Source organism: Cricetulus griseus, chromosome 6 (genome assembly GCF_003668045.3).
Source record: "Cricetulus griseus strain 17A/GY chromosome 6, alternate assembly CriGri-PICRH-1.0, whole genome shotgun sequence".
Classification (NCBI taxonomy): Eukaryota; Metazoa; Chordata; class Mammalia; order Rodentia; family Cricetidae; genus Cricetulus; species Cricetulus griseus.
The window spans coordinates 146498583-146523045 of NC_048599.1; the positions used below are offsets into that span (position 1 = coordinate 146498583).

The 24463-nt window shown below is 44.2% G+C and overlaps 1 protein-coding gene and 1 non-coding gene across 7 annotated transcripts; both read right to left on the bottom strand.

Moving 5' to 3' along the window:
• Positions 1–292: 292 nt before the first annotated feature.
• On the bottom strand, positions 293–392 carry LOC113830759. The gene has a single exon (XR_003486865.1). It is a non-coding gene; the product is annotated as a small nucleolar RNA U13 (small nucleolar RNA).
• A 1049-nt stretch (positions 393–1441) lies between these two features.
• Positions 1442–21837, bottom strand: Rabepk (Rab9 effector protein with kelch motifs). 6 transcript variants are annotated; one of them, XM_027423714.2, is made up of 8 exons: positions 21762–21837; positions 19448–19542; positions 15919–16076; positions 12550–12702; positions 6952–7113; positions 5629–5778; positions 2382–2531; positions 1442–1758 (listed from the first exon to the last, which is right to left on the bottom strand). In XM_027423714.2, exons 2-8 carry the CDS (start codon positions 19498–19500, stop codon positions 1466–1468), a joined length of 1119 nt encoding a protein of 372 aa, XP_027279515.1. In that variant the 5' UTR covers positions 19501–19542; positions 21762–21837; the 3' UTR covers positions 1442–1465. The 6 variants fall into 6 exon arrangements, with proteins under 6 accessions (XP_027279515.1, XP_027279517.1, XP_027279516.1 ...); XM_027423716.2 differs by having other exon boundaries at positions 19448–19506; positions 21762–21811; XM_027423715.2 differs by lacking the exon at positions 21762–21837 and adding an exon at positions 21422–21749 and having other exon boundaries at positions 19448–19506.
• Between the last annotated feature and the right edge of the window lie 2626 nt (positions 21838–24463).

Sequence of the window (24463 nt, forward strand, 5' to 3'; positions counted from 1 at the left end):
GCCAGGCTTTGTTGACTCCCCGTGGGAGCCTTACTCTTTGGGAGGAGTGGATGGGGGAGGGAGAGGGAACTTGGTTGGTATGTAAAATGAATTAGAAATTTAAAAAAGTTGACCTTGTTAGCTTCATGCTGGGTCAAGGGGTGAACAGGAAAGACAAGGCATCTTCATTCTTGTCCTCCTTTGCTATCACTCCTTAAAAAACAAAACAAAACAAAAATCAGGGTCCCACTACGTAGACTAGACTGGGATTAAAGGCATAAAGCACCATGTTCTGATTTTTTTTTTTTTCTGTTTTTAGATGGGTAATATGCCCAAGTCTGAACAAGGTTAAGGGAAGGCACACATCATGCAATGGCATGAACACCCATCATGCTATGAACCAAAAAAAGGATCTTACACCCAGCTTTTATCAGTACTTTTTTTTTTTTCAAATTCTGATCATTTGTATGAGTGTTTTTCCTGCAGAGTGTCAGGCATAGGATCCCCTGGAACTGAACTTGGGTTCTCCGTAAGAACAATGCTCTTAACTGCCGAGCTATCTCTCCAGCCCCTTCTCTGCACTTCTTTTTTAATGACTAGCTAATGCAGATTAAAAAGAGATTCCAATTGATAAATGTCTATCCAATACCTAGTTTGGTTAGCTGCAGATTTTATTGCTGGTAAAACTTTATACTGGAATTGTTTGCATTCGGCTATCCAGTTACCAAAGCTGGTTAAGTGAAAGATGAAGATTTATATATATAATCTCCCTTGACCCAGCGTGAAGCAAACAAGGCCAGTTTTAACATTGGGCTTTGGCCCACAGACTTAGTTACACTCCAGAGCTGCCTAAACACTTGCTATTGGTTTTGAGGGGGAAATATATATATATATATATATTTTTTTTTCAAGACATGGTTTCTTTATGTAACAGCTCTGGCTTGTCCCAGAACTCCTTTTGTAGACCAGTCTGGCCTTGAACTCAGAGATCCGCCTGCCTCTGCCTCCCCAGTGCTGGGATTAAAGGCCTGCACCACCAACGCCTGGCCATTATTATTTTTTGATTAAAAAATCAACCAATCATGCATCCATCCACCCAGTATGTGAGTAGATACACACTGTCACAACCGACAGACTCATGGAAGGCAAAGGACAACTTGTGGGAGTTGTTTCTCCATCATGTGGGTTCCTGGAATTCAACTCAGGTCATCCCGGGTAAGTGCCTTTATCTGCTGAACCATCTTAGAGTCTTTTTTATTTTCTTTTGAGACAGCATTTCATGTGGTTCAGGCTGGCTTCTAATTTACTATGTCTCCGAAGTTCCCAATGAGTTCCTCCTGACCCTTCTGCCTCCACAGGCATGTACAGCCCCAGGTGTGCACAGCACTCTTGGTTAAGAGACTACATTGTGCCAAGGATTTGGCAGTGTGACTCACAGAGGCCTCACTTTTGTAAAAAGTAACAAATAATAAAAATGTGGGTTTTATTAGTCAACTACAGTCACAAAGCAATCGTCATAGATCTCCCCTTCTGTATTCATCCCACCGAACACAAAACAGAGCAACATGTTAGTCTGGCTTTCCTCAGGTAACCCACCACCCTGAGCCACTTGTATGTCAGCAGCATCCCCTTTCTCAGCTTCACATTTTAGAATGACAGAATCTGAGTCTTCATTCTCAGAGGTGGACATCACTGGCCATGGGATGACACACATGGAGTGGTCTAGTCGTCCAGGGGGTAGGAAAGTATCAAACTGAAGTGAGGTCCAATGCTGCTTTTCTAAGTAGGAGGGACAGAGACAGATGTTTCCAGAAACAATGATTTTCTGCATTAGTTAATCCACAATGAGGAAATAAAGGGGAAAACAGGCTGGGTCGCACAATGTATATCTAATTCCAGTGCTCAGGAGGCACAGGCAAAAGGATTGCTGACATTTTCAGACTAGCTGGGCTACACAGAGAGACCATGCTTTTCTGTGGGGTTTGTTTCTGAAAGGTTTTGTTTTTGAGACAGGGTTTCTCTGTGTACCCCTGGCTGTCCTGGAACTTGCTCTGTAGACTAGGCTGGCCTTGAACTCAGAGAGATCCGCCTGCCTCTGCCTCCCAAGTCCTGGGATAAAAGACACCACTACGACAAGATTCTGCATCACTTTTCAAACAATGTTTGTATTTGTTTAAAGACCAGGAGCGGGGCTGGAAAGATGGCTCAGTGGTTAAGAGCACTGTTTGTTTTTCCAGAGGTCCTGAGTTCAATTCCCAGCACCACATGGTGGCTCACAACCATCTGTAACGAGATCTGGTGCCTTCTTCTGGCCTGCAGTCATATATGCAGGAGAACACTGTATACATAATAAATAAACCTTAAAAAAAAAAAAAAACAGGCCAGGAGTGACACCTGCTCACCTGTGTGATACTTGTACATCGTGTTCAGTGCTCCACTGGGAGTCATTCCTCCAAACATATACACATGTTTTCCCACAGCCACAGCAGCATGGGCAGCACAGCCTGCTGGAACAGCCCCTGTGGGACTAAGCTTCTGCCATTTCATGTTACCTGTCACAAGAAAGAGTTTTTAAATGAGCTAAGATAAGATTTCAAAATTATCTGCTCCAGTTTGCAAAATGATTATTGAGGGTCATCCATAGGGAGGTGTTGTTTTTTTTTTTTTAAGATTTATTTATTTATTTATTTATTTATTTATTTATTTATGTATACAGTATTCTGTCTGCATGTATCCCTGCAGGTCAGAAGAAGGCACCAGATCTCATTATGGATGAGCCCCAAGACCCTATTTTAAAGAAAAGAAAAGAAAAGAAAACAAAAGGACTGGAGAGATGGCTCAGAGGTTAAGAGCACTGGCTGCTCTTCCAGAAGTCCTGAGTTCAATTCCCAGCAACCACATGGTGGCTCACAACCACTCCTTATGTGATCTGGTGCCCTCTTCTGGTGTGCAGATATACATGGAAGCAGAATGTTGTATACATAATAAATAAATAAATAAATAAATAAATAAAATCTTAAAAAAAAAAAAAAAGACAGGGTCTCACTATGTAGTCCTGGTCTGGAATGCCCTATGGAAATCAGGCTGGCTTCTACCTCCCAAACACTGGGATTAAAATATGTTCAATATCATGCCTGAGTCACAGGGATCTCTAAGAAGTAACAGAGAAAGGTTAAGTGTGCAAAACTGTTTTTGAGGGAGGGCAGTTTGAATTATTCTCTGATTTGGAACAAAGGATCTACAGTTTTAAAAAGCATATCATGAGATTCTGCTCTTTGGCGTATTCTGAGAAGCATTGCAACCTTTAAAAGTGATGAAATCTTTAACTGTCCACTGTCCACATAGGCAAGGTTGTGTGTGTGTGTGCAAATATGCAGGCATACATGTCCATATATACATGCATGTTTTAGATACATTTTTCAAGTCTTGTTTTATTTTTTATTTTTATTTTTTTTCTGAGACAGGGTTTCTCTGTGTAGCTTTGGAGCCTATCCTGGCACTCGCTCTGGAGACCAGGCTGGCCTCGAACTCACAGAGATCCACCTGCCTCTGCCTCCCGAGTACTGGGATTAAAGGCGTGTGCCACCAACGCCCGGCGCCATCACTTCTATCTACATCTTTTCTTCTTATAGATGAACACACAGAGTGAGAGGACAGAGACTGACCAGAGTAGCTTGTAAGTGGCATAAGTTGGTCATACCGAGGCTGCAAGGTCGTGTCCTCTATGATGCATCTTGCTGACTCAGCACTCATTTCCAACTTTTTTTTTTTTTGGTTTTTTGAGACAGGGTTTCTCTGTGGCTTGGAGGCTGTCCTGGAACTAGCTCTTGTAGCCCAGACTTGTGTCAAACTCACAGAGATCCACCCGCCTCTGCCTCCTGAGTGCTGGGATTAAAGCCACCACCGCCTGGCTTCCAACACTTTTTGTGGAGATGTCTGCATGCTTTTGAAGGAGCACTCAAATGATATACATACATACCACTGGGTTTTACATTACAAGACTGTTTGGGAAGTAAGAAAACAATAGCTAGAAATAGCACTTCCTCAGCACAGGAAAATGAACAGTCTTAGAAAATTATCAGGCCAAGAGCTGGAGACATGGCTCAGTGGTTCTTGTACCTTCTGTCCATCCTCCCGTTGTTCTGTAGCCTAGAGCCAGGCAGACCTTGCTCATTTATTCATCCATCCACTCAAGAGCAGACAAGCGCTTAGCCACTATCCAGCTGACTGCACTAAGTGCTTGCAACACACAAAGGAAACAGGAAGTCCCTGCCCCATGGAGCTCAAAGCCAAAGAGACTCAGAAGAAAATCCAGCCTTCAGAGGAGGAGACAATCTTCAGGTTCTCTCTAGCTTTCCTTTTTCCCGGGCTTTTGACCAAGCAGCCCCGCAAACATGCAGTTCTGGTCATCCACTCCATTATCTGGACCAGAAATGGAGTAAGAGCCAAATCCTAAAGAGCTCTAACTTCGAACACAAACTGTAAGAAAGTGAGATGGAACAGACCAGGAGAAGGGAGGGCAGAGGAGGTAGAGAGAGGCCATGTAGAGACTGGGAAGATAGGATGCTCCAGGTGTTCTCTGGTAAGATAAGGCCATGTAGAAATACATAATTAGTAGTTATGGGTTAATAATTGAGAGAGAGCTAGCCAGGCCGGACATTAGTGGTGCACACCTTTAATCCCAGCATTCCGGAGGCAGAGGCAGGTGGATCTCTGTGAGTTCGACACTAGCCTGGTCTACAAGACCTAGTTCCAGGACAGCCTCCAAAGCCACAGAGAAACCCTAAATTGAACCCTCCCACTCCCCACACCCCACCCCGAACCCCACCCCCCGTGAAAAAAGAAAAAAAGAGAGAGCTACCGAATAAGAAGCCCTAGCTATCGATGAATAATTTATAAATTAATATAATTCTTTGTGTGTTTACTTGGAGTAAAGAGGCTGTGGGGCCAGGTGGGATAGAAACCTCCATCTTCACAGAGATTAGCCTGCCTCTGTTTCAAGTGCTGGGATTAAAGGTGTGTCCGCCACCACCTGGCTAGAAATTTCTTATTTTTAATTATGTGTATTTATGTGTGTGTGTCTGTGTGGGTATATGCAGGGGTCAGTTGAGACTAGCAGTTGTGAATCCCCTGGGGCTGTTTAGAGTTGCCAGTGGATGCTGGGAAATAAACTTGGGGACTCTGCAAGAATAGTAAGGATTTTTAACTGCTGAGCCATCTTGATAGTCCAATTGTTAATAATAGTTTTTTCTTTTTCCTCCTCTTCTTCAGATCTGTCAGTCTGCTTATCTACCTGTCTAATTCACTTATTTAGTGTGTACAATGTTTTGCCCACTGGTATGTCTGTGTGCCACCTAAATACAGCACCTATGGAGACAGAAAGGGCAACAGACTCAGGAGCTGCTGTTACTGCTATGTGGGCACTGGGGACCCAATCCAGGTCCTCTGGAAAGTGTAGCCAGTGTGCTTCATGGCTGAGCTATCTCTCCAGCCTCACATTCCTTATTATTCAGGCCATACTTCATGGAATCTAGGAAAGACTCTAACAGCCACTCAAGTTACCAACACATAAGAGCAAAGATGAATTCTTCCCAAGAACATTTTAAAGAATTTTTAACTCTAAGCCCTCTGATCCACTGACATACTTACTTATATCAATGCAATGAAGATCATCAAAGAACTTGTCCCCTGACAAGCCTCCATGGACGAAGAGTTTTGTCCCAGTTGCCACCATCACATGGCCATGCCGAGCAGATGGAGGACTTCCATGTGTCTCTGGCTGAGACCACATCAAAGTGTCTACAAGAGTAAATGAGTTAGCAGTAGGTAACCTGTCTCTTCAGCACCTCCCAGAGCAAAGATGCTCCAAGAAGGAAGTGACCTTGGAATCCCATCTCTGACTTATTAGTCAGTAGATCTCAATCCTACTACCAGCCTCTACTTGGACACATGCAGGGCTAGAGACTGCAAAGCCAATAATCTAGCATGCTGGCCCTATAGTCTGAGTATTAGGGAGCCATTTCTTGCTTTGGATTGAAAAAATATATCCCTTAAACATTAACCCACAACTGTCCTTAGGTTAAAATACAGGTGTGTGCTTCTTCTGTGAAAATCCACCAGAGTTGTTGGTTTTTTTTTTTTTTTTTTCTTTTTCTCTCTTTCGTTGTCATTGTTTGTTTTTGAGAGGTACAGGAAATCAAGTACAGGGTATTGCACATACTGAGTATATGCTTTATCACTGAGCTACATCCAGTCCAGAGTAACCATCTTTTTGTCATTGTTTTTGATATAGGGTCTCACTATGTAGCCGAGACTGGCCTAGAACCATGTAGACCATGCTAACCTTGAATCCACAGAGACCTGTCTGCTTCTGCTTCATAGTGCTGGGATTAAAGCTGTGTGCTGATCCACACAGCTTGATTTTGTTGTTGTTGTTGTTGTTGTGTTGTTGTTTTTTTGAAACAGGTTTCATGTATCCTCAGCTAGGCCTGATCTCTCACCTGCTGTGATTATAGGTAGACACATATCTGTTATCATTCTTGGTTTGTGTGGTGCAAGGGACAAAATGTGAGTGGGGTTTGGTAAATGCCAGGCAAATACTCTACTTAGCTCAAAACCTTTTTCTTTTTTTTTTTAATATGCTATCTTTTGTTTTTAAGATTTATTTATTATATACACAAGTGTTCTGCCTGCATGTATGTCTGCACACCAGAAGAGGGCACCAGATCTCTCTCTCTTTGGGGGGTGGGAGGTGGGGATTTGAGATCTCATTACAGATGGTTGTGAGCCACCATGTGGTTGCTGGGAATTAAACTCAGGGTCTCTAGAAGAGCAAGCAGTGAGTGCTCTTAACCTCTGAGCCATCTCTCCAGCCCTCAAACCCTTTTTCAAGACCCTGTTTCCTGTATGAGAGATAACAAAGGCTGCTGGCCAGGCAAGCAGCCCCAAGACGCCCATACCCCCAGGCCATACTTGCGTCAAATACGTGCAACTTCACATCCTGCACAGGCTGGTCACCTCTCTCTCCTCCTCCAAAGACATATAGCTGGTTTCCAATAGCAGCTGCTGACGTGTGGAATGTTCTCGGGGATGGTGGGGGGCTGCTCACTTCTGGTGTGGTCCAAGTCCTGGTTTCTAGTCCAGACAGAAAATAAGCCAGACCTAGGCTGAGGGGCTTTTGGGTTTACTCTTAGCTTTATGAGGTGTTAGGGATCTGTACTAGGACCTGCTGGGCTTGCATTTTACCACTAACGCACAACTGCCAACCCGGACTGTGACCCTTGGTAGGGCTTAGCAGGGCCACCTTTGTACACTAGTCTCTAAGGAGCACGACAGGGCACGGCACAACTTTAGGCAGGGAGCTCATACTCTCCAAGGAAGAATACAATGATACCAGAGGCTGTCCAGACAGACCCATTTCCCCAGAGCCGAGAAGCCGTTAAGTTCAACGAGGAGTGAGATCAGTATCGTGTCTGCTGCCAACTCTGCCCCTGCATTTAGGAGCCCAGTGTCTACTAAAATATATTCCCACTGGACAGCTGAGCTCAAATGTGCCAAGTTCCCTAGAAAATGTGTCCCAAAAAAGAAAATAGACAGACTAGAGAGATGGCTCAGCAGTTAGGAGCACTGACTCCTGTTCCAGAGGTCCAGAGTTCAATTCCCAGCAACCACACGGTTTCTCACAATCATCTATAATGGGATCTGTAATGATAACTCTTTCCGCCAGCTGCCTGAGTTCCGCCACCACATTAGGGCAAACAAACATACACAGAAGGACCTCACTCATCAGGGATCTGATGCCCTCTTCTGACAGGCATACATAATATTAATAATCCTACTGAACAATAAATGGCAAATGTCAGTTTCTCCCTTCTCAAATGGGAACTGAAGCCAAACTATATTGTTACTTGTTTAAGGTGGTATAGCTAGCAAATGGCTGTTGGGCTTTAGATAAACATTTTAAATATTTATTTTATTTTCATGTGTATGACTGTTTTGCCTGGATCTATATATGTACACCATGCCTGGTGCTCGAGGCCAGAAGAGGGCATCAGATCCCCTGGACTGGAGTTACAGTTGTGAGCCTCCATGTGGGTGCTGGAAATCAAACCTGGCTCCCTGTCAGAACAGACAGTGCCCTTAACCACTGAGTTATCTCTCCAGCTGTGTTTTGAACAGTTTTGCTTTCTTTTTTAAAGGTTTATCTGTTTGTTTGTTTGATTGTTTATTTATTTAATGTATGAGTGCTCTATCTGCATATATGCCTTTATGCCAGAAGAGTGCATCAGACCCCACTATAGATGGTTGTGAGTCACCATGTTGCTGCTGGGAATTGAACTCAGGACCTCCGGAAGAACAGCCAGTGCTCTTAATCTCTGAGCCACCTCTCTAGCCCCAGCAAAGACTTGTTTTAACAAGCTCTTATAACTTAAAGAAACACATTCCTATTCATCTATGTGCTGCCCTGGGTCTTGTTTACCTCATCTATGTACTTTGCATGTTGCTTCTTCTGAGTCTGGCTAGTGATCCCTGAGACTCCTTCTCCTCCTTCTTCCCAGCATTCTCTTTGTCTGGTTCTTCCTGCTAACCTTATCCTGCTTAGCTATGGGCCAGTCATCTTCATTAAACCAATCACAGTGACATATATTCACACAGTGTAAAGGAATATTACACACACACACACACACACACACACACACACACACACACACACACACACTAAATTTCTCTGATAGAATCTTCCCAGAGTTTCACTGTTTTGTTTTTGTTGTTGTTTTGAATGTTGATAGGGTTTGACTATATAGCCCTGGCTGGCCTGGAATTGTCACATAGGCCTGACTGACCTCAAACTCATATAGAGATCTGCTTCCCCTGTCTTTAGAATGCTGGGATTATAGGCGTGTACTACTGGGGTTTTGTTTTGTTTTTAAATAAATGCCATCACCCAGAGTCAAAAAGATAGGGTCCCAAGCTGAGGCATGAGCCCTGGGCTGTGGAGCACATACACACATGCACACATGCACACACTCGCGCGCGCGTGCGTGCGCGCATGCGCGCGCACACACACACACACACACACACACACACACACCCCACACATATACACACAAACACACACACACACCACACACACACACACCACACACACACACACACTCACTCACATATACTCATTCACACACACACAATACACTCACACACACACACACACACACACACACACACCACCACACACACACACACACACACACACACACCCCACACATATACACACAAACACACACACACCACACACACACACACCACACACACACACACTCACTCACATATACTCATTCACACACACACAATACACTCACACACTCACACACACACACACACATACACACACACACACACTCACTCACTCACATACACTCACTCACACACACAATACACTCACACACTCACACACACACACACACACACACACACCCCACACATATACACACAAACACACACACACACACCACACACACACACCACACACACACACACACTCACTCACATATACTCATTCACACACACACAATACACTCACACACTCACACACACACACACATACACACACACACACTCACTCACATACACTCACTCACACACACAATACACTCACACTCACACACACACACACACACACACACCCCACACATATACACACAAACACACACACACCACACACACACACACCACACACACACACACTCACTCACATATACTCATTCACACACACACAATACACTCACACACTCACACACACACACACACACATACACACACACACACACTCACTCACTCACACTCACTCACACACACAATACACTCACACACTCACACACACACACACACCCCACACATATACACACAAACACACACACACCACACACACACACACCACACACACACACACTCACTCACATATACTCATTCACACACACACAATACACTCACACACTCACACACACACACACACACATACACACACACACACACTCACTCACTCACACTCACTCACACACACCACACACACACACACTCACTCACATATACTCATTCACACACACACAATACACTCACACACTCACACACACACACACACACATACACACACACACACACTCACTCACTCACACTCACTCACACACACAATACACTCACACACTCACACACACACACACACACACACACACACCACACATACACACACAGACCACACACATGCACACACTCACTCACATACACTCACTCACACACACAATACACTCACACACTCACACACACACACACACACACTCATACCACCACCACCACCACCATCTTTTTAAAGGAAGACTTCCAGAACTGATTTCCACTTTTCAAATTCTTTCTGGATCAATACAGCAACTAACAGAGAGTAAGTATTAGCTACCAATTTAAATCTTGAACAAGTTCACAAGGGAGGAACTATTAACATCCCAACACGACAGGAAAGAAAACTGAGGCAGAGAAGATTTTGCTCAAGGTCATGGTGAATAGTGTCACGGATAGTGTATAGCAAAGCACAGACTCTAACCTGAACTACTTTTCCCCCAAATTCTGGGAACCATCCAAGAGCTTCATAGAGGCCAGGCATGCACTCCACTACTGCCTACTCTTTGGCATGATCTGAACTGTCAACCATCATACTCTAGCCCAGAATGGCCTTGAACTTGTGATCCTTCTGCCTCAGCCTCCCAAGCAGCTGGAATATCAGGCCTGTACCACCAGACCTAACTTAACCACCATATTCTATGATGGTGTTCCAGAAAAAACAGCTTCAGCATAGACCAGGAGGATGGTGGAGTATCTACTTTATATCCGATTGTGTTCTGGACCCTAGAAACAATGAATAAATCCTTATCCTCAAAGCATTGACATTTCAGCCATAGTGGTAGCACATGCCTTTAATCCCGGCACTTTTGGGAGGCAGAGGCAGGTGGATCTCTGAGCCTGAGGCCAACCTGGTCTACATAAAGGGCTCCAGGGCAGCCAGGGCTACAGAGTGAAGACCCTATTTCTAAAAATAAGAATGGGGAAAGGAAGGAAGGGAGGGAGGAAGAAAGGGAGGGAGGGAGGGAGGAAGGAGGGAAGGAAGGAAGGAAGGAAGGAAAAGGAGGCTAGAGAGATGGCACAGCAGTTAAGAACACTTGTGCTCTTCCTAAGGTTTGGTTCTATCACCTACATGGTGGCTCAGAATTTTGAGTAACTCCAGTTCTGGGGGACCCGATGTTTTCTTCTGGTCTCCTTGGGCACTGCACGTACATGGTGCACAGACATACACGCAGCCAAAACAATCATATACAGGGGCTGGAGAGATGGCTCAGAGGTTAAGAGCACTGACTGTTCTTCCAGAGGTCCTGAGTTCAATTCCCAGCAACCACATGGTGGCTCACAACCATCCGTTATGAGACCTGGTGCCCTCTTCTGGTGTGCAGATATACATGGAAGCAGAATGTTGTATGCATAATAAATAAATAAAATCCTTTAAAAAAACAAAAAAATCATATACATAAAACTAAAAAGATAAAGTATTTTAGCCAGTTGGTGATGGTACATGTCTTTAATCCCAGAACTCAGGAGGCAGAGGCAGGTGGATCTGAGTTTGAGGCCAACCAGGTCTACGGAGTTAGTTCCAGGACAGCCAGGTTTACACAGAGAAACCCCGTCTTAAAAAGCAAGACAAAATGTAATTTTTTAAAGGCATTTAAGGCCAGGTGGTGGTGGTGCACACCTTTAATCCCAGCACTTGGGAGGCAAAGGCAGGCAGATCTCTGAGTTTGCAGCCAGCCTGGTCTACAGAGCAAGTTCCAGAACAGCCAGGACTACACACAGAAACCCTGTGCCCAAAAACCAAAATTAATTAATTAAAAAAGCATTTACATTCCAGAGAGGGAAGGCAGGGAGGATAACAAACACTGAAACCAATCAAACGGACATCTAAGAAGACACTTTTCAAACACTACAAAGAAATTTCAATACTCGACCCAAAAGAAAATGCAGTCCTATCAGGCCCCTTCCATGGCACATTCCTATAACTCCATCACTTGATAGCATGGCATGAGTCCTGGGCTAGCCAGGTGTGCTTGATCGTTGGGACCCATGTGTTGAAAGGACACAACTGACTTCCACAAGTTGTCCTCTGGCTTCCACATATACACTACCAAATGTGTATAATTTCCTTGATCTCTTTTACACACACACTTTAAAACATTAAAAAATCTATAAATTCGCCTTTAATCCCAGCACTCGGGAGGCAGAGGCAGGCGGATCTCTGTGAGTTCTAGACCAGCCTGGTCTACAAGAGCTAGTTCCAGGACAGCCTTCAAAGTCACAGAGAAACCCTGTCTTGAAAAAAAAAAACAAACAAAACAAAACAAAACAAAAAAATCTATAAATTCCTATTTCTATGAGGTCAGCAAAGTAAAACGGGTTAATTAGGGCAATTCAAATGTACTGTAAAGTAATTGCATCCATATGTGTGTGATAAAAAGAAAATAACCTCTGTTTACTCACCAGGATCCAAGACTTGTAGACAATTTCGATTTCCTGACTGGTCCGCACCCCCAAACACCCAGATGCTGTGAGGAGTGCAGGAGGGAATGAAGCTGGCATGCTCATACCGTGGCAAGAGGCCTTCTGTGGTGACTGTGTCCCACTGCTGTGTTCCTAGAAAATATTTCCCCAATCCTTAGACTGGGGCTGTCAACTGGTATTCTGGCTGACAAACTTGGGAAGGGGAGTGAAAACAAGGTGAAATCGTAAATGAGCAATCATCAAGTCTTTAAAGGGGACACGAGCACTCGGAAATGTTCTCTAGTCCACACTCAGGCTGCCTGCCTGGTCCATGAACCCTCTTTCATGGACACTGTCTCCATTCTTCCTCCCACAGAGTCCAGGTGACATATGCATAGCATTAACTTTCTAGTTGTAACTGACAGGGCCACTTGGATCCAGTATCCACTCTCTCAGCAGCCTAGGCTGATATTTTTTGTCCTTAGATTCTGAAAAGCACTCCTGATATCTATTTAAATCTCCATTTCCCCAGCCCCAATTATAAGTGGCCCAAAGTGATCTCTGGGCAAACAGAGTATGATGCCTAAACCAATTAATTCTTTTAGTTAGCAAATCACTAAGTTAGTACTTTACAAGTATCATGTTGTTAGCTAATCATGACTGCACATGAAGCTGGTTAGTAATCTCTAAGTAAGAGGATTCTGTGGTCCAAATGGCCTTGCTAAGGTCACCATGGTACTGATAACTTGCAATGAGGATGTAATTGAAGATGGTATGATGGTCCGGGACCCCAGTGCTTGGAAAGTGGAGGCAGAAGGGTTGTGAGTTTGAGGCAAGTCTGGGCTACACAGAGAATTCTAGGCTAGAATGGACTACATAGGAAGAAGCTCTCACAGACAGATAGACAGTCATGATATAACCGAGGCAGAGCGTAAGCTCCTTGAGGGCTGAAAGAGATTCCAGGTATCTTTGCCAAGTGCTGGGAATAGAGATTCAAATTCCTGGACAGTATAAGCAGAGACTGTGGCAACTCCATGGGTGGAAACCTTGTGGCTAGGTGACACTTCTAGGTCTAAGTAACTGTTGCCAGTCATGCAGAAGCATAGATGTCAGACCTCCTAAAACTATTATGAGAAGCCCAACCATGGCAATTTAGAATCTTCTAATTTCTTTCTTTTTTGGGGGGGTGGGCGGGGAGTTCGAGACAGGGTTTCTCTGTGGCTTTGGAGCCTGTCCTAGAACTAGGTCTTGTGGACCAGACTGGTGTTGAACTCACAGAGATCCGCCTGCCTCTGCCTCCCGAGTGCTGGGATTAAAGGCATGCGCCACCAACAACTGCCTTATATTCTATTTCTTATGTGTGCATATGTTCATACACATTTGTGCCACAGCACCTGCTTAGAGGTCAGAAAGCAACTTTTCAGAGTTAAGTTTCTTCCTTTCACCAAGTGGCTTTCAGGGATCAAACTCAGATGAGGCTGGGCAGCAGGTACCTTTACCTGCTAAAACATCTCTTCAGCCTCATTTCTGTTATTCTGTTATGATTCAATCTTAAATCATTCACAAATCAAGTTTGCATGTAAAAACTGACATAGTTGCGGCTGGAGAGAGGGCTTAGTTGTTAAAGGCATTTCTGATCTTGCAGAAGACCCAAGCTCAATTCCCAGCATCTATGCAATGTTTCTGGCTTCTGTGGGCATTGACACTCACATGCATATATCCCCACGCAGACTCCCCCTCCACACACACATATTAAAAATAGAATAATGTAAGAGTAGTTACTGCAGAGTGCCCAGGTTCAGTTCCTAGCACCAAAGTAGCTCACAACTCTCTGTAACTCGAGTTGCAATAGCTCCAACTCCTTCTGTGGTACACATACATACAGGTAGGTAATTTCCTAAAATAATTCCTTGATCCAATCATCTTTATTTTAAACCTTTAATCCCAGCACTCTGGAGGCAGAGGCAGAAGGATCTCTGTGAGTTCAAGGCTAGCCTAGTTTACAGAGGTAGTTCTAGGACACCCAAGGCTATACAAAGAAATCCTGTCTTGAAAAACTAAATTAACTAATGAAATAATAATAATAAAACAAATCTTTACAAACTTGTTCTTTAATCTCTATGTGTGCTAGACACATGTTTAAAATAATAAATGTAATAAAAAATATTGATACTTGAACTGGGTGTGGCAACACACACCTTTAATCTCAGGTCCTAACACTTTGGAGACAGAGGCAGGTACATCTCTGTCTGTTCAAAACCAGCCTGGTCTACATATCTAGGATAGCCAGGGCTACATAGAGAAACCCTGTCTCAAAAAAACTAACACACACACACACACACACACACACACACACACACACACACGCACACGTACTACATGGCCATAGTCACCAATTTTCAACTTCTGCCTTTTGCATAGCAGTATAGTACATAGTAATAATTTGTTCACAGCTTCATTCATTCATTCATTCATTCATTCATTCATTCATCAAAATACAAAGTGCTTGCTCTGGCCACATATTCTGGCAGTGGCTGGGGATACAGTTATGAGTAAAACAGCCTCACTGTGTTTCCGAGGACCTCAAACTCTTGTGGGAAGTACAGGAAATAATCACATGTGCTCAGACCTTGAAAGGGGAAATGGGAGAGCATACATGAAAACCAGAGTTTGAGCATCAGCTTCACAGAGACCCATGAAGGCAAGAGAATCGGAAGTTCAAGGTCATCCTCAGCTACACAGTGAGTGCAAGTCCAGCCTGAGCTACATGAGACTTCTTCAAAACAAAATAACACTTCCCCAAACCAGAGAGCAACACTTTCTGGGCAGGTATGGACTATGAACTGCATAGCAAGCCACCATGGGGGGCAAGGAGACCTGAGTGAAAAATGATTCATTAGCTGGAAAGGGACAATGACAGAGGAAGACAGATCAGGGCTTGATGATTAACTAGAATGTGGACAGGAGACAGAAGGAGAAATGAGTCATTGATGCCTCCTGGAACAGTTGATAAATAACCAATTTCCAGATTGCCGGGCTCAATACAGACTCTTCCCCAACAATGATGTGCTGAACAGTGGCTATGTGCTAGAGGTCAGCTGAGACCTTAGGGGCCAGAAAAGATATTCCTCTCTTTAAGAAGAAAACCCTGTTGTCTGATGTAAGTTGGTATTGTTATTACAATTATTATTATTGTTTTGAGATGGGGGGTCTATGCTTTCCTGGTCTGGCATTTCTATATTGACCAGGCTGGCATTGAACTCCCAGGGGTTGTCTTGCCTCTGCCTCTCTGGTTCTGGTTTTGAAAATATGTACCACCACACCGAGCAGAGCTGGTATTTTAGGAACACTCTGCAGTGCTGATCTTACCCAAATCCATGATGTGCACATCTGAGAAGCTCTGGTTTGGATTTGCTCCCCCTACAATGAAGACCTTCCCTCTCTTGGCATCACCAGCTGGGGGTAAATATGAGCAGCTGTGGCCAACTCGAGGGCAGGGTTTGTCTCCAGGGCGAGTCAAAGTGTACCTGCCAAAGGGAACATATGTTCAGAAGTCCTGTGTGAGAATATTCTTCCATTCCTCACAAAATAGTCACCAGGATGAACGGTCTGGTACACATACTGGTGCTTTAAATTTTAATTATTACTATTGTAAGTGAGCATGCACATGATGTGTGTGTGTAAGTGCCACGGTGCAGGTGTTGAGGTCAAACAAAAACTCCACAGAACTGCTTTTCTCCTTCTACCTTTATGTGGGTTCCCAAGATTGAACCCAAGTCACCAGGCTTACTGGGCAAATGCTTTCACCTGCTGAGCTGTCTCACTGGCTCCACACTGACATCTCAGTTGTATCCAGACAAGTGTCATTTCCTGACCAACTATTGTACCTTCCCTACATTCAGTAGTCTCTGTTTTTTTCAATTTTAGCTGGACTTTGACTCCTCTGGGGCTCTATGGTAGACAGGGGAATTGACCTGTGAGATGCCCACTGGTGTGCCTTGGCACCATCAGTATGGTGTTATTGTGGTCTGTGGGTTCAGACAGACCTGGTTCAAGTATTGCACAGTGCTTTCTAGATGTGTGGCATTTGGGGGGTCACTTAACCTTTCAGACCTTAGTTTTCTCTATTATAAAACAACGGATTGTTGCCAGGCAGTGGTGGCACATGGCTTTAATGCCAGCACTCTGGAGGCAGAGGCAGAGGCAGAGGCAGGTGGATCTCTGTGAGTTTGAGGCCAGCTTGGTCTTCAGAGTGAGTGCCAGGACAGCCAGGGCTTTTACACACAGAAACTGTCTCAAAAAACAAAACAAAACCCCAAGGATTGTGATGGTTTTTACCTCCAAAGGGGGCTGTTAAGACTCAAACAGAGTTTTCAAGGATGCAGGGAGTGACTCAGTAAACAATGGCTAGGGAATTATCATATTCATAGGGACACCTATGATGCCAAGGCCCTAGTTAACAGCCAATGATGTCTCCCTGTAGAGAAAATTCTTAAGAACTCATGGATTAAGCCCCATAAGGATTATGTAAAATCCATTAAGAGCCTTTTCAGGCTTGGAAACTTCAACCAATGGAACCTAAACCTAGGATTCAAAAGCTAAATATAGGGTCAGGCATTCCCCACTACATTTATTTTGATTTTTTTTTAAAGATTTGTTTATTTATTATGTACACGGTTTTCTGTCTGCATGTATCCCTGCAGGCCAGAAGAGGAAACCAGATCTCATTACAGATGGTTGTGAGCCACCATGTGGTTGCTGGGAATTGAACTCAGGACCTCTGGAAGAGCAGACAGTGCTCTTAACCTCTGAGCCATCTCTCCAGCCCCCATTTATTTTGATTTTTAACAGAAAAAAAAATGCATTTCAAGCATTGGAAACCAACCAAAATTTAGTTTAAAACAGGGTCTCACGCAGTGTAAGCTGACCTTGGGACTCCAGATAGCCTAGGATGACCTTAAGTTCTAGATGCTCCTGCCCCCACCTCCCAAATGTGGGATTACAGGTGTGTCTGGGCACACAGTGAATAACAGTACCCGGCTAGTCCTCGGGTCCTGTCTTATTTGAGTTCTCTAATGTCAGCACTCCCGACCCCTCCCACTTCCTGCACCCTTTCCAGAACCTGGCTTTTCCACACCTCTTCCTCTGGGTGTGTACTCACCTTCTGGCAGCTGTTTCCCTTTCTCGCTCATCTTTCTCCACCAGCCCCTAGGAACTCTCAGCATCCTAGTATCCCTTTCCTTCACTCTGTGTTTGCTTTTCAGATTCATTTTATCTGCCCTGGTGGTTTCTATGGATGCCCAACCCTGTCATCATCAGTGATTTCAGGATCTTTCCTCCTTGTTCAGATCTGTTCTGACATTCGGATTTGTGCATCCCTTCATCTGAAGGATTGCTAACAATGTCCCATGCACACTGCTCACAAAGCATTGATCTCTATGGATGCCCACTAGCCATCAGTACTATTATTGCAGCTTGAGTTTAACAACTGAGGAACAGAGGTGTAAAAAAGTTCAGAGTTGGACTGGAGAGATGGCTCAGTGGTTAAGAGCACCGACGGCTCTTCCAGAGGTCCTGAGTTCAGTTCCCAGCAACCACATGGTGGTTCACAACCATCCGTTATGGGATCTGGTGCCCTTTTCTGGTGTGCAAATATACATGGAAGCAGAGTGTTGTATACATAATAAATAAATAAAATCTTTAAAAAAAAAACTTAAAAAAAAATTCATAGTTTGAACATTATATTCAAGGATAGATAAACATCTAGAAAGATGCTGAATGAGACAGCATTCCCTGTCTTTACAGCCCTTATGGACCAGTGGGTAAAAGGACTGTTTGAAAGCTTCATGAATATCTCTTTCATGTTTCCACAGCCAAAGAAAAATTTTAACATAAAAGTTATTTCTGTTTTTTCTTTTCTAGTCAGTATCTTACTCCATTTCTCAGTCTAGCCTTAACTCCAAGTGACCCTACTACCTGATACTAGACAGCCTGTCTCAAAACAAAACAAAGCCAATCTTGGTGGCCATGCCTGTAACTCCTGCACTTGGGATGCTGAAAAAGGAGGATTGCTGAAAGTTAAGAGCCTACCTGAGCTACATGAGACTCAACAACAAACAAAACATCAAAAGAATAAAGATATTTGAGGTTGGACACATAGGCAGAAACAGATTGATAATGCAGGGCTTTGTTTAAGGTGCCTGCTTTATCTTGTTCAGATCAAACTAGGGATATTATACATGTAGGTAGAGCTCTACAACCAAGTTACATTCCCAGTTCTCTAGAGGACTTTACCTTAGAGCACATCTTCAGTACATGTATGATGGCTCTGAAGCAAGGCAGATCGTGTGGAAGTGGGCATGGAGTCTCACTGTGAGTCCTTTGGGAACACTGCACCTCTCTGCAACCTTCTGTGAGTCCCTTAGTGCAGGTCAAACCCCATCACCTGCTCTGTCTCTAACTTCACTCCAGAGGTACTATTTGCCTTTGGACTTCTGGAGCCTACACAGCAGCCATCGCTGTTAGCCAGTGTGAGTTGTTGAATGAAGGTTTAACAGCCAGCCAGCCAATGAACACTGAAGCCAGTATAACCCAGATTTAATTCCTTGAAACCTTAAGAATGACTCACAGCTCAGGGGAGGACCTAAGAGCTGGAGCTGAGGATGACAGATGGCCAGTGCTTTATTCCTCCTCGTAAACAGATTTTAATAAAATTAACAGCTGCTCTGTGATAATTACTGCCCCCATATTTCCTCCGAAGACCTTCCCAAACAGTTTGAGTCTAATTACCACAGTTTCATTGCTATCCCTCTGCAGTGATGAGCAAATATATTAGTAAACTACACATATATGAAACAAACACTCAAGCTCTTGTGTGTCTGAATCATTTCTTACAGACCATGTAGCTTTCCTGGGCTTGTCTCCAGGTTCCAAGACTGGTAGTTGCTTCATGATGCCCTATGCAGAAGAGGAAGGCAGTGTTCAGCGTTCTTCCTACAACACAACAAATCCAGTTATGCCCCTCACAAACCTTACTCCATTGTAGAGGAGCTCAGTGGTAGAGTACTTGCCCAGGATAAACAAGGCCCCTGGGTTGGATCACCAACACTGGGAAGGAACAACAACAACAAACTCATCAAATCTTTGAGGTTGAATGTTCTAATTTCTGGCAAATGTGAATCAAAATTACCACACTTATGGGATAATTCTTTTTGTTTTGAAACAAGATCTCTAGTAGCCCAGGCTGACTTTAACTCCTGTCTAAGTCTCCTTGGTACTGGAATTGCAGCCACTATATACAACTTTTTTCTTTTCATTCCACCACCAGACCAGTGGCAGGGTTCAGATCCAGGCCCTTATGAATCCTAGGTGTCTAACTTGAGCTATAGCTCCCACCCCTTGACACAACACAAGTACTCAAGTTTTTCAGCTAATTTTTTTTTCCATCTGTCTCTGAGATTCATGAGGGAGGGGCATATATCAAAATGTCAGAGGTCTTTATTAAAGATAAAACAGGCATGGGGAGGGCAATAAGGCAGGGAATACATATCAGAACAATATAGGACACATACATAATGAAAATGCCATAATGAAACACATTGGGTTTCTTAATTATTTATTTTTATTTTATTATGGTGTTTTGCCTGCATGTTATGTCTGTAATGAGGATATTGGATCCCTAAGAACAGGAGCTTCAGACAGTTGTGAGCTGCCATGTGGGTGCTGGGAATTGAACCTGGGCCCTCTGGAACAGTAGCCAGTGCTCTTAACAGCTGAGACATCTCTCCAGCTCCTCAACACATTATTTTGCAGGCTAATTTAGAAACTGGATTAAGAAAGCCGGTGGTGGTGGTGGTAGTGGTGGTGTGGTGGTAGCAGCAGCAGTGGCCACAGCACACACCTTTAATCCCAGTACCCGGGAGGCAGAAGCAGGTTTGATCTCTTTGAGTTCCAGGTTAGCCTGGTCTACTGATCAAGTTCCAGAACAGCCTGCAAAGCTACAGAGAAACCCTGTCTTGAAAAACAAACATATAAAACCAAACCAAACCAAACCAAAAAAAGAGAAAGAAAGAAAAAAAAATAAAATAAAGCCCATTTCAGTGGTTCCTTAGAGAAACTTTCCCTTTCCAGTCTCTCAAGTTACTGCTCCTATCTCAGGGATTAGCGAGTGGGGGCGCTCGCTCACTCACACTCTCTTACACACACACACACACACATACACACTTTGACTTGAATTCCTTATATGACAGTGTCTATTTAGACATATCATTACAGGAATCATTCTAAATGTAATTATCTTTTTTTTCAAACTTATTTACTTACTTATTTAGACACAAAGTCTTATGCAGCCTACGTTAGCCTCGTCTCATTATGTAGCCAAAAATGACCTTGAACTTCAGATCCTCTTGCCTCCACCTCCCAAATGCTGTGATTACAAGCAGTTACCACTATGCCTGGTTTTATGCTATACTGGGGATGGGACCCAGGGCTGTGTTCTCGATAGGCGGGAACTCTGCCCCTTGAACTTGAAAGTAATTATCTATTTAAAAGTCTGTAGTCCAGCCGGGCGTTGGTGGCGCACGCCTTTAATCCCAGACTCGGGAGGTAGAGGCAGGGGGATCTCTGTGAGTTCGAGGCCAGCCTGGTGATAGGCTCAAAAAAAAAAAAAAAAAAAAAAAAAAAAAAAGTCTGTAGGTCTGTAGTCAGCCAGGCACGGTAGTGTCCTACCTGGCCCTTCAGAGGCTGGATGCAACAGGAAGATAGGACAGCCTGGGCTACACTGCGAGACTCTTGTCACAAAATAGTAAAAGCATCTAGACTAGATTCTAAAATCTTAGCATGTCTGGCCTTCAGATTCATTCTGATAACTTACCAATGGGCCCGCAGAGAGTAGAAGGAGGGACAAATGAACGAAGAAAAGGAATTAAAGAAGAGATGCACCGGTGAGGTTCACTTGCGGCCTGGGCTGCTGACCACAAGGTCAGAGCTCAGAGGGACCGGCTTCGCATGAGCGGGGACTCTCCTAGCCACCCCCCTCTTTCGTGAAAGAAGTCAGGGTCAGGGAGAAATGGCTGCCTGCTTTCCGCAAATGTGGCCGGCCGGAGACCAGGGACACTGTCCCTTCCACCCAGCTAAGGCACACATCGGGAAGGGAAGGGATCCACTCTCCTCCAGGTGACCCGCCCAGAGACCTCCAGCCCAGCACCAATTACCTGCCGCAGCCTTGGCTTGTCCTGGACGTAGCCCCACCCACAGGGCGGGGCTTATGAGCTCGCCCCCTTCCCCAGGCCCCGGAAGCGTGTCCAGGCCAACCGCTCCGTGCCTTCCCGGTCTCACGCTGGCGGCGGCCACTCCAAACTAGTCAGGGCGCCCTGGAATCCTGCGAACTGGTTGGCATACCGTTCGATGGCTCCAATTCCTTGTTGAGCTTTTAAAGGACTAACGGAGTTTGTTACAGCAGTAGTGACTGCAGAAGGGGAGGTATGGCCTGGAACTCATGATAATAAGCCAGGCCCACCTTGAATTCTGCTGCTGCTTCCTGACTGAGGTTATGTGCATGCTCCACTATGCTGGCTTTGCCTGTGCAGACTTGAGGCTGCTTCAAGCTGTGGCGCTTAAAGTGGTTCATTTCCTTAATTGCCGTGTGTGGCTGCAGCATGTTCCAGACCACCGGCCTTTGACCATCTGGAGCTCTCAGGCTGAACCAAGAGATTAAACACAAAGGACAACTAGTCCTATTGGAATGGGTGAGGGATAAAAAGTTCACCGAGGCCGGGCAGTGGTGGTGCCCGCCTTTTAATCCCAGCACTCTGGAGGCAGAGACAGGTGGATCTCTGTGAGTTTGAGGCCAGCCTGGTCTACAAAGTGAGTTTCAGGACAGGCTCCAAAGCTACAGAGAAACCCTGTCTCGAAAAAACAACAGCAACAATAACATCAAAAAGTTACGATCTTGAGGAAAGTTGTTAATATTTTGGGTGTCTTCCCTCTGCAACCGATTAGTCCTAAGATTTTTATAGAGTTTGTGTTCAGGTATCTATGGAGGCCCAGAGCTGGTCCTCTGTAAAGGCAATGATTATTTCTATCTATAAATGAACTACCCTCCGTCAGCATCTTCATCTGCATAATCTCTGATGTATGTCCTAGCTATAATTGTTACATGTTGTTCCTAAAACAAAGGTGATTCACCTGTGCCTATGTGTGAGTACCACACTCTTATGCTCAAAACAGACTAGAAACAGCAAAGCTACTGTGATGCAGAGTTTCTGTCCCAGCTTGATCCTTCAGCCATTTAGTCCTAAATAAACACACAGAGGATTATATTAATTATAAACTGTTTGGCCAATGGCTTGGGCTTCTATTTGCTAGCTCTCTTGAAACTGTTAACCCATTTCTATTAAACTATGTATTGCCATGAGGCTGTGGCTTACCCCTAATGCTCCGGCATGTTATTCCTTCAGTAGCTACATTGCCTGTAGAGAGACCAGTCTCTTACTGCGTTCCTCTTTCCAGCCTTCTAGTCTGGTAGCCCCACCTATACTTCCTGCCTGGCTAATGGACAATCAGCATTTATTCACCAACCAATAAGAGAACTATATATTCACAGCATTCAGAAGGACGTCCGCCATCACGACTGTACTTACTGGGAGAGTGCAGGCAAACTTGGCTTCAGACGAAAGCTCAAGCACCTACCAGGGAACTCTGACATTTGCCAAGTCCATTATCCTCTCTGAACCCAGTTTACTCATAGGCAGAATGAGGATAGCACCAACAGCAGACAGCTGTTGAGAGAATCTACTAATGCTAGTGAAAGGGCTTTAATTTTGAGACAAGGCCTCATGTAGCCCAGGCTGGTCTCCAACTCACTATGTAGCTAAGGATGACCTTAAATTCCTGATGCTCCTGCCTTCACCTCACAAGTGCTAGAATTTACAGATAAGGGCCACAATGCCAGAGATCCAACTTAATAACTCATTTAGCTACTTGAGAGCTAACCAAAATTAATGGACAAAATAGAATTTGGGGGCTGCAGCTCTCTTCACTACCTTGCCATGTGTTTCTAACACCTGGGCTCTTCATAACTTCCTATAGTTAGTAGAAAGTTTCCCAGAGACTGCCGAAGAAGAGTTTAGAGGTATACATTCACTTTGCTTTCCTTCTGGCAAGAGGACCAAGGCCAGGTTGGCTCTGGCCATTTGCCCAACATGTATTTAGACAGAAATACTGTCAGAGGTCCAGAATGCTTTGATGGGGCTTGTGTCTTTTGACTAGGATTACCTCAAGATGCCATGCTAGAGGGGTATATTAACAAGAAAAACTGGAATATCAGATAGTTTACACTGTAGGAACTAATCCTTTAGAATAGAAATCACATTCCTGAATTCTCCTAGGAAATGTTTGAGTTCTGTTTTTAAAATGGGAGTCAAGGGGCTAAAGAAATGGCTCAAACAAAACCAACCAACCAAAACAAAAGAAAATCCAAGTAAGTGTGACCATTTTGCATCTCTACTTAAAATCCTACAATAGTTGCCCATTGCATCAAATGAAAAATAAATGGATGTTTTCTTTTTTCCTCTGATCTCCACATGGTAGGGTCTCTCCCCAAAGGCTCGTGATATGCTTATGATTGCTTCATCAGCGATCTTCCGGAAACTTCCACCTTGGTGGGTTTTGTGGGGGTTTTTTGTTTTGTTTTGTTTTGTTTTGTTTTGAACAGGGTCTCCTGGTTGGCAACTTGCTAACTTAGACCGAGCTATCCTAGAGCTCACAGTTATCCATTTGCCTCTCCAGGGCTGGGGTCAAATGTGTGCTCCACTATCCGTGGCTGACTGGTTAATTCTTTTTCTTATTTATTTATTTATTTATTTATTTAAGATTTATTTATTATGTATATAGTGTTCTGTCTGTATCCCTGCAG

Coding starts and splice junctions, on each gene's coding strand:
- Rabepk (XM_027423714.2), bottom strand. CDS start 19,500: ATGAAGCAACTACCAGTCTTGGAACCTGGAGACAAGCCCAGGAAAGCT. Junction 16,077..19,447: donor AAGCCCAGGAAAGCTACATG/GTCTGTAAGAAA, acceptor TCCCTTTGGCAG/GTACACTTTGACTCGCCCTG. Junction 5,779..6,951: donor GTTGCACGTATTTGACGCAA/GTATGGCCTGGG, acceptor TTACTCTTGTAG/ACACTTTGATGTGGTCTCAG.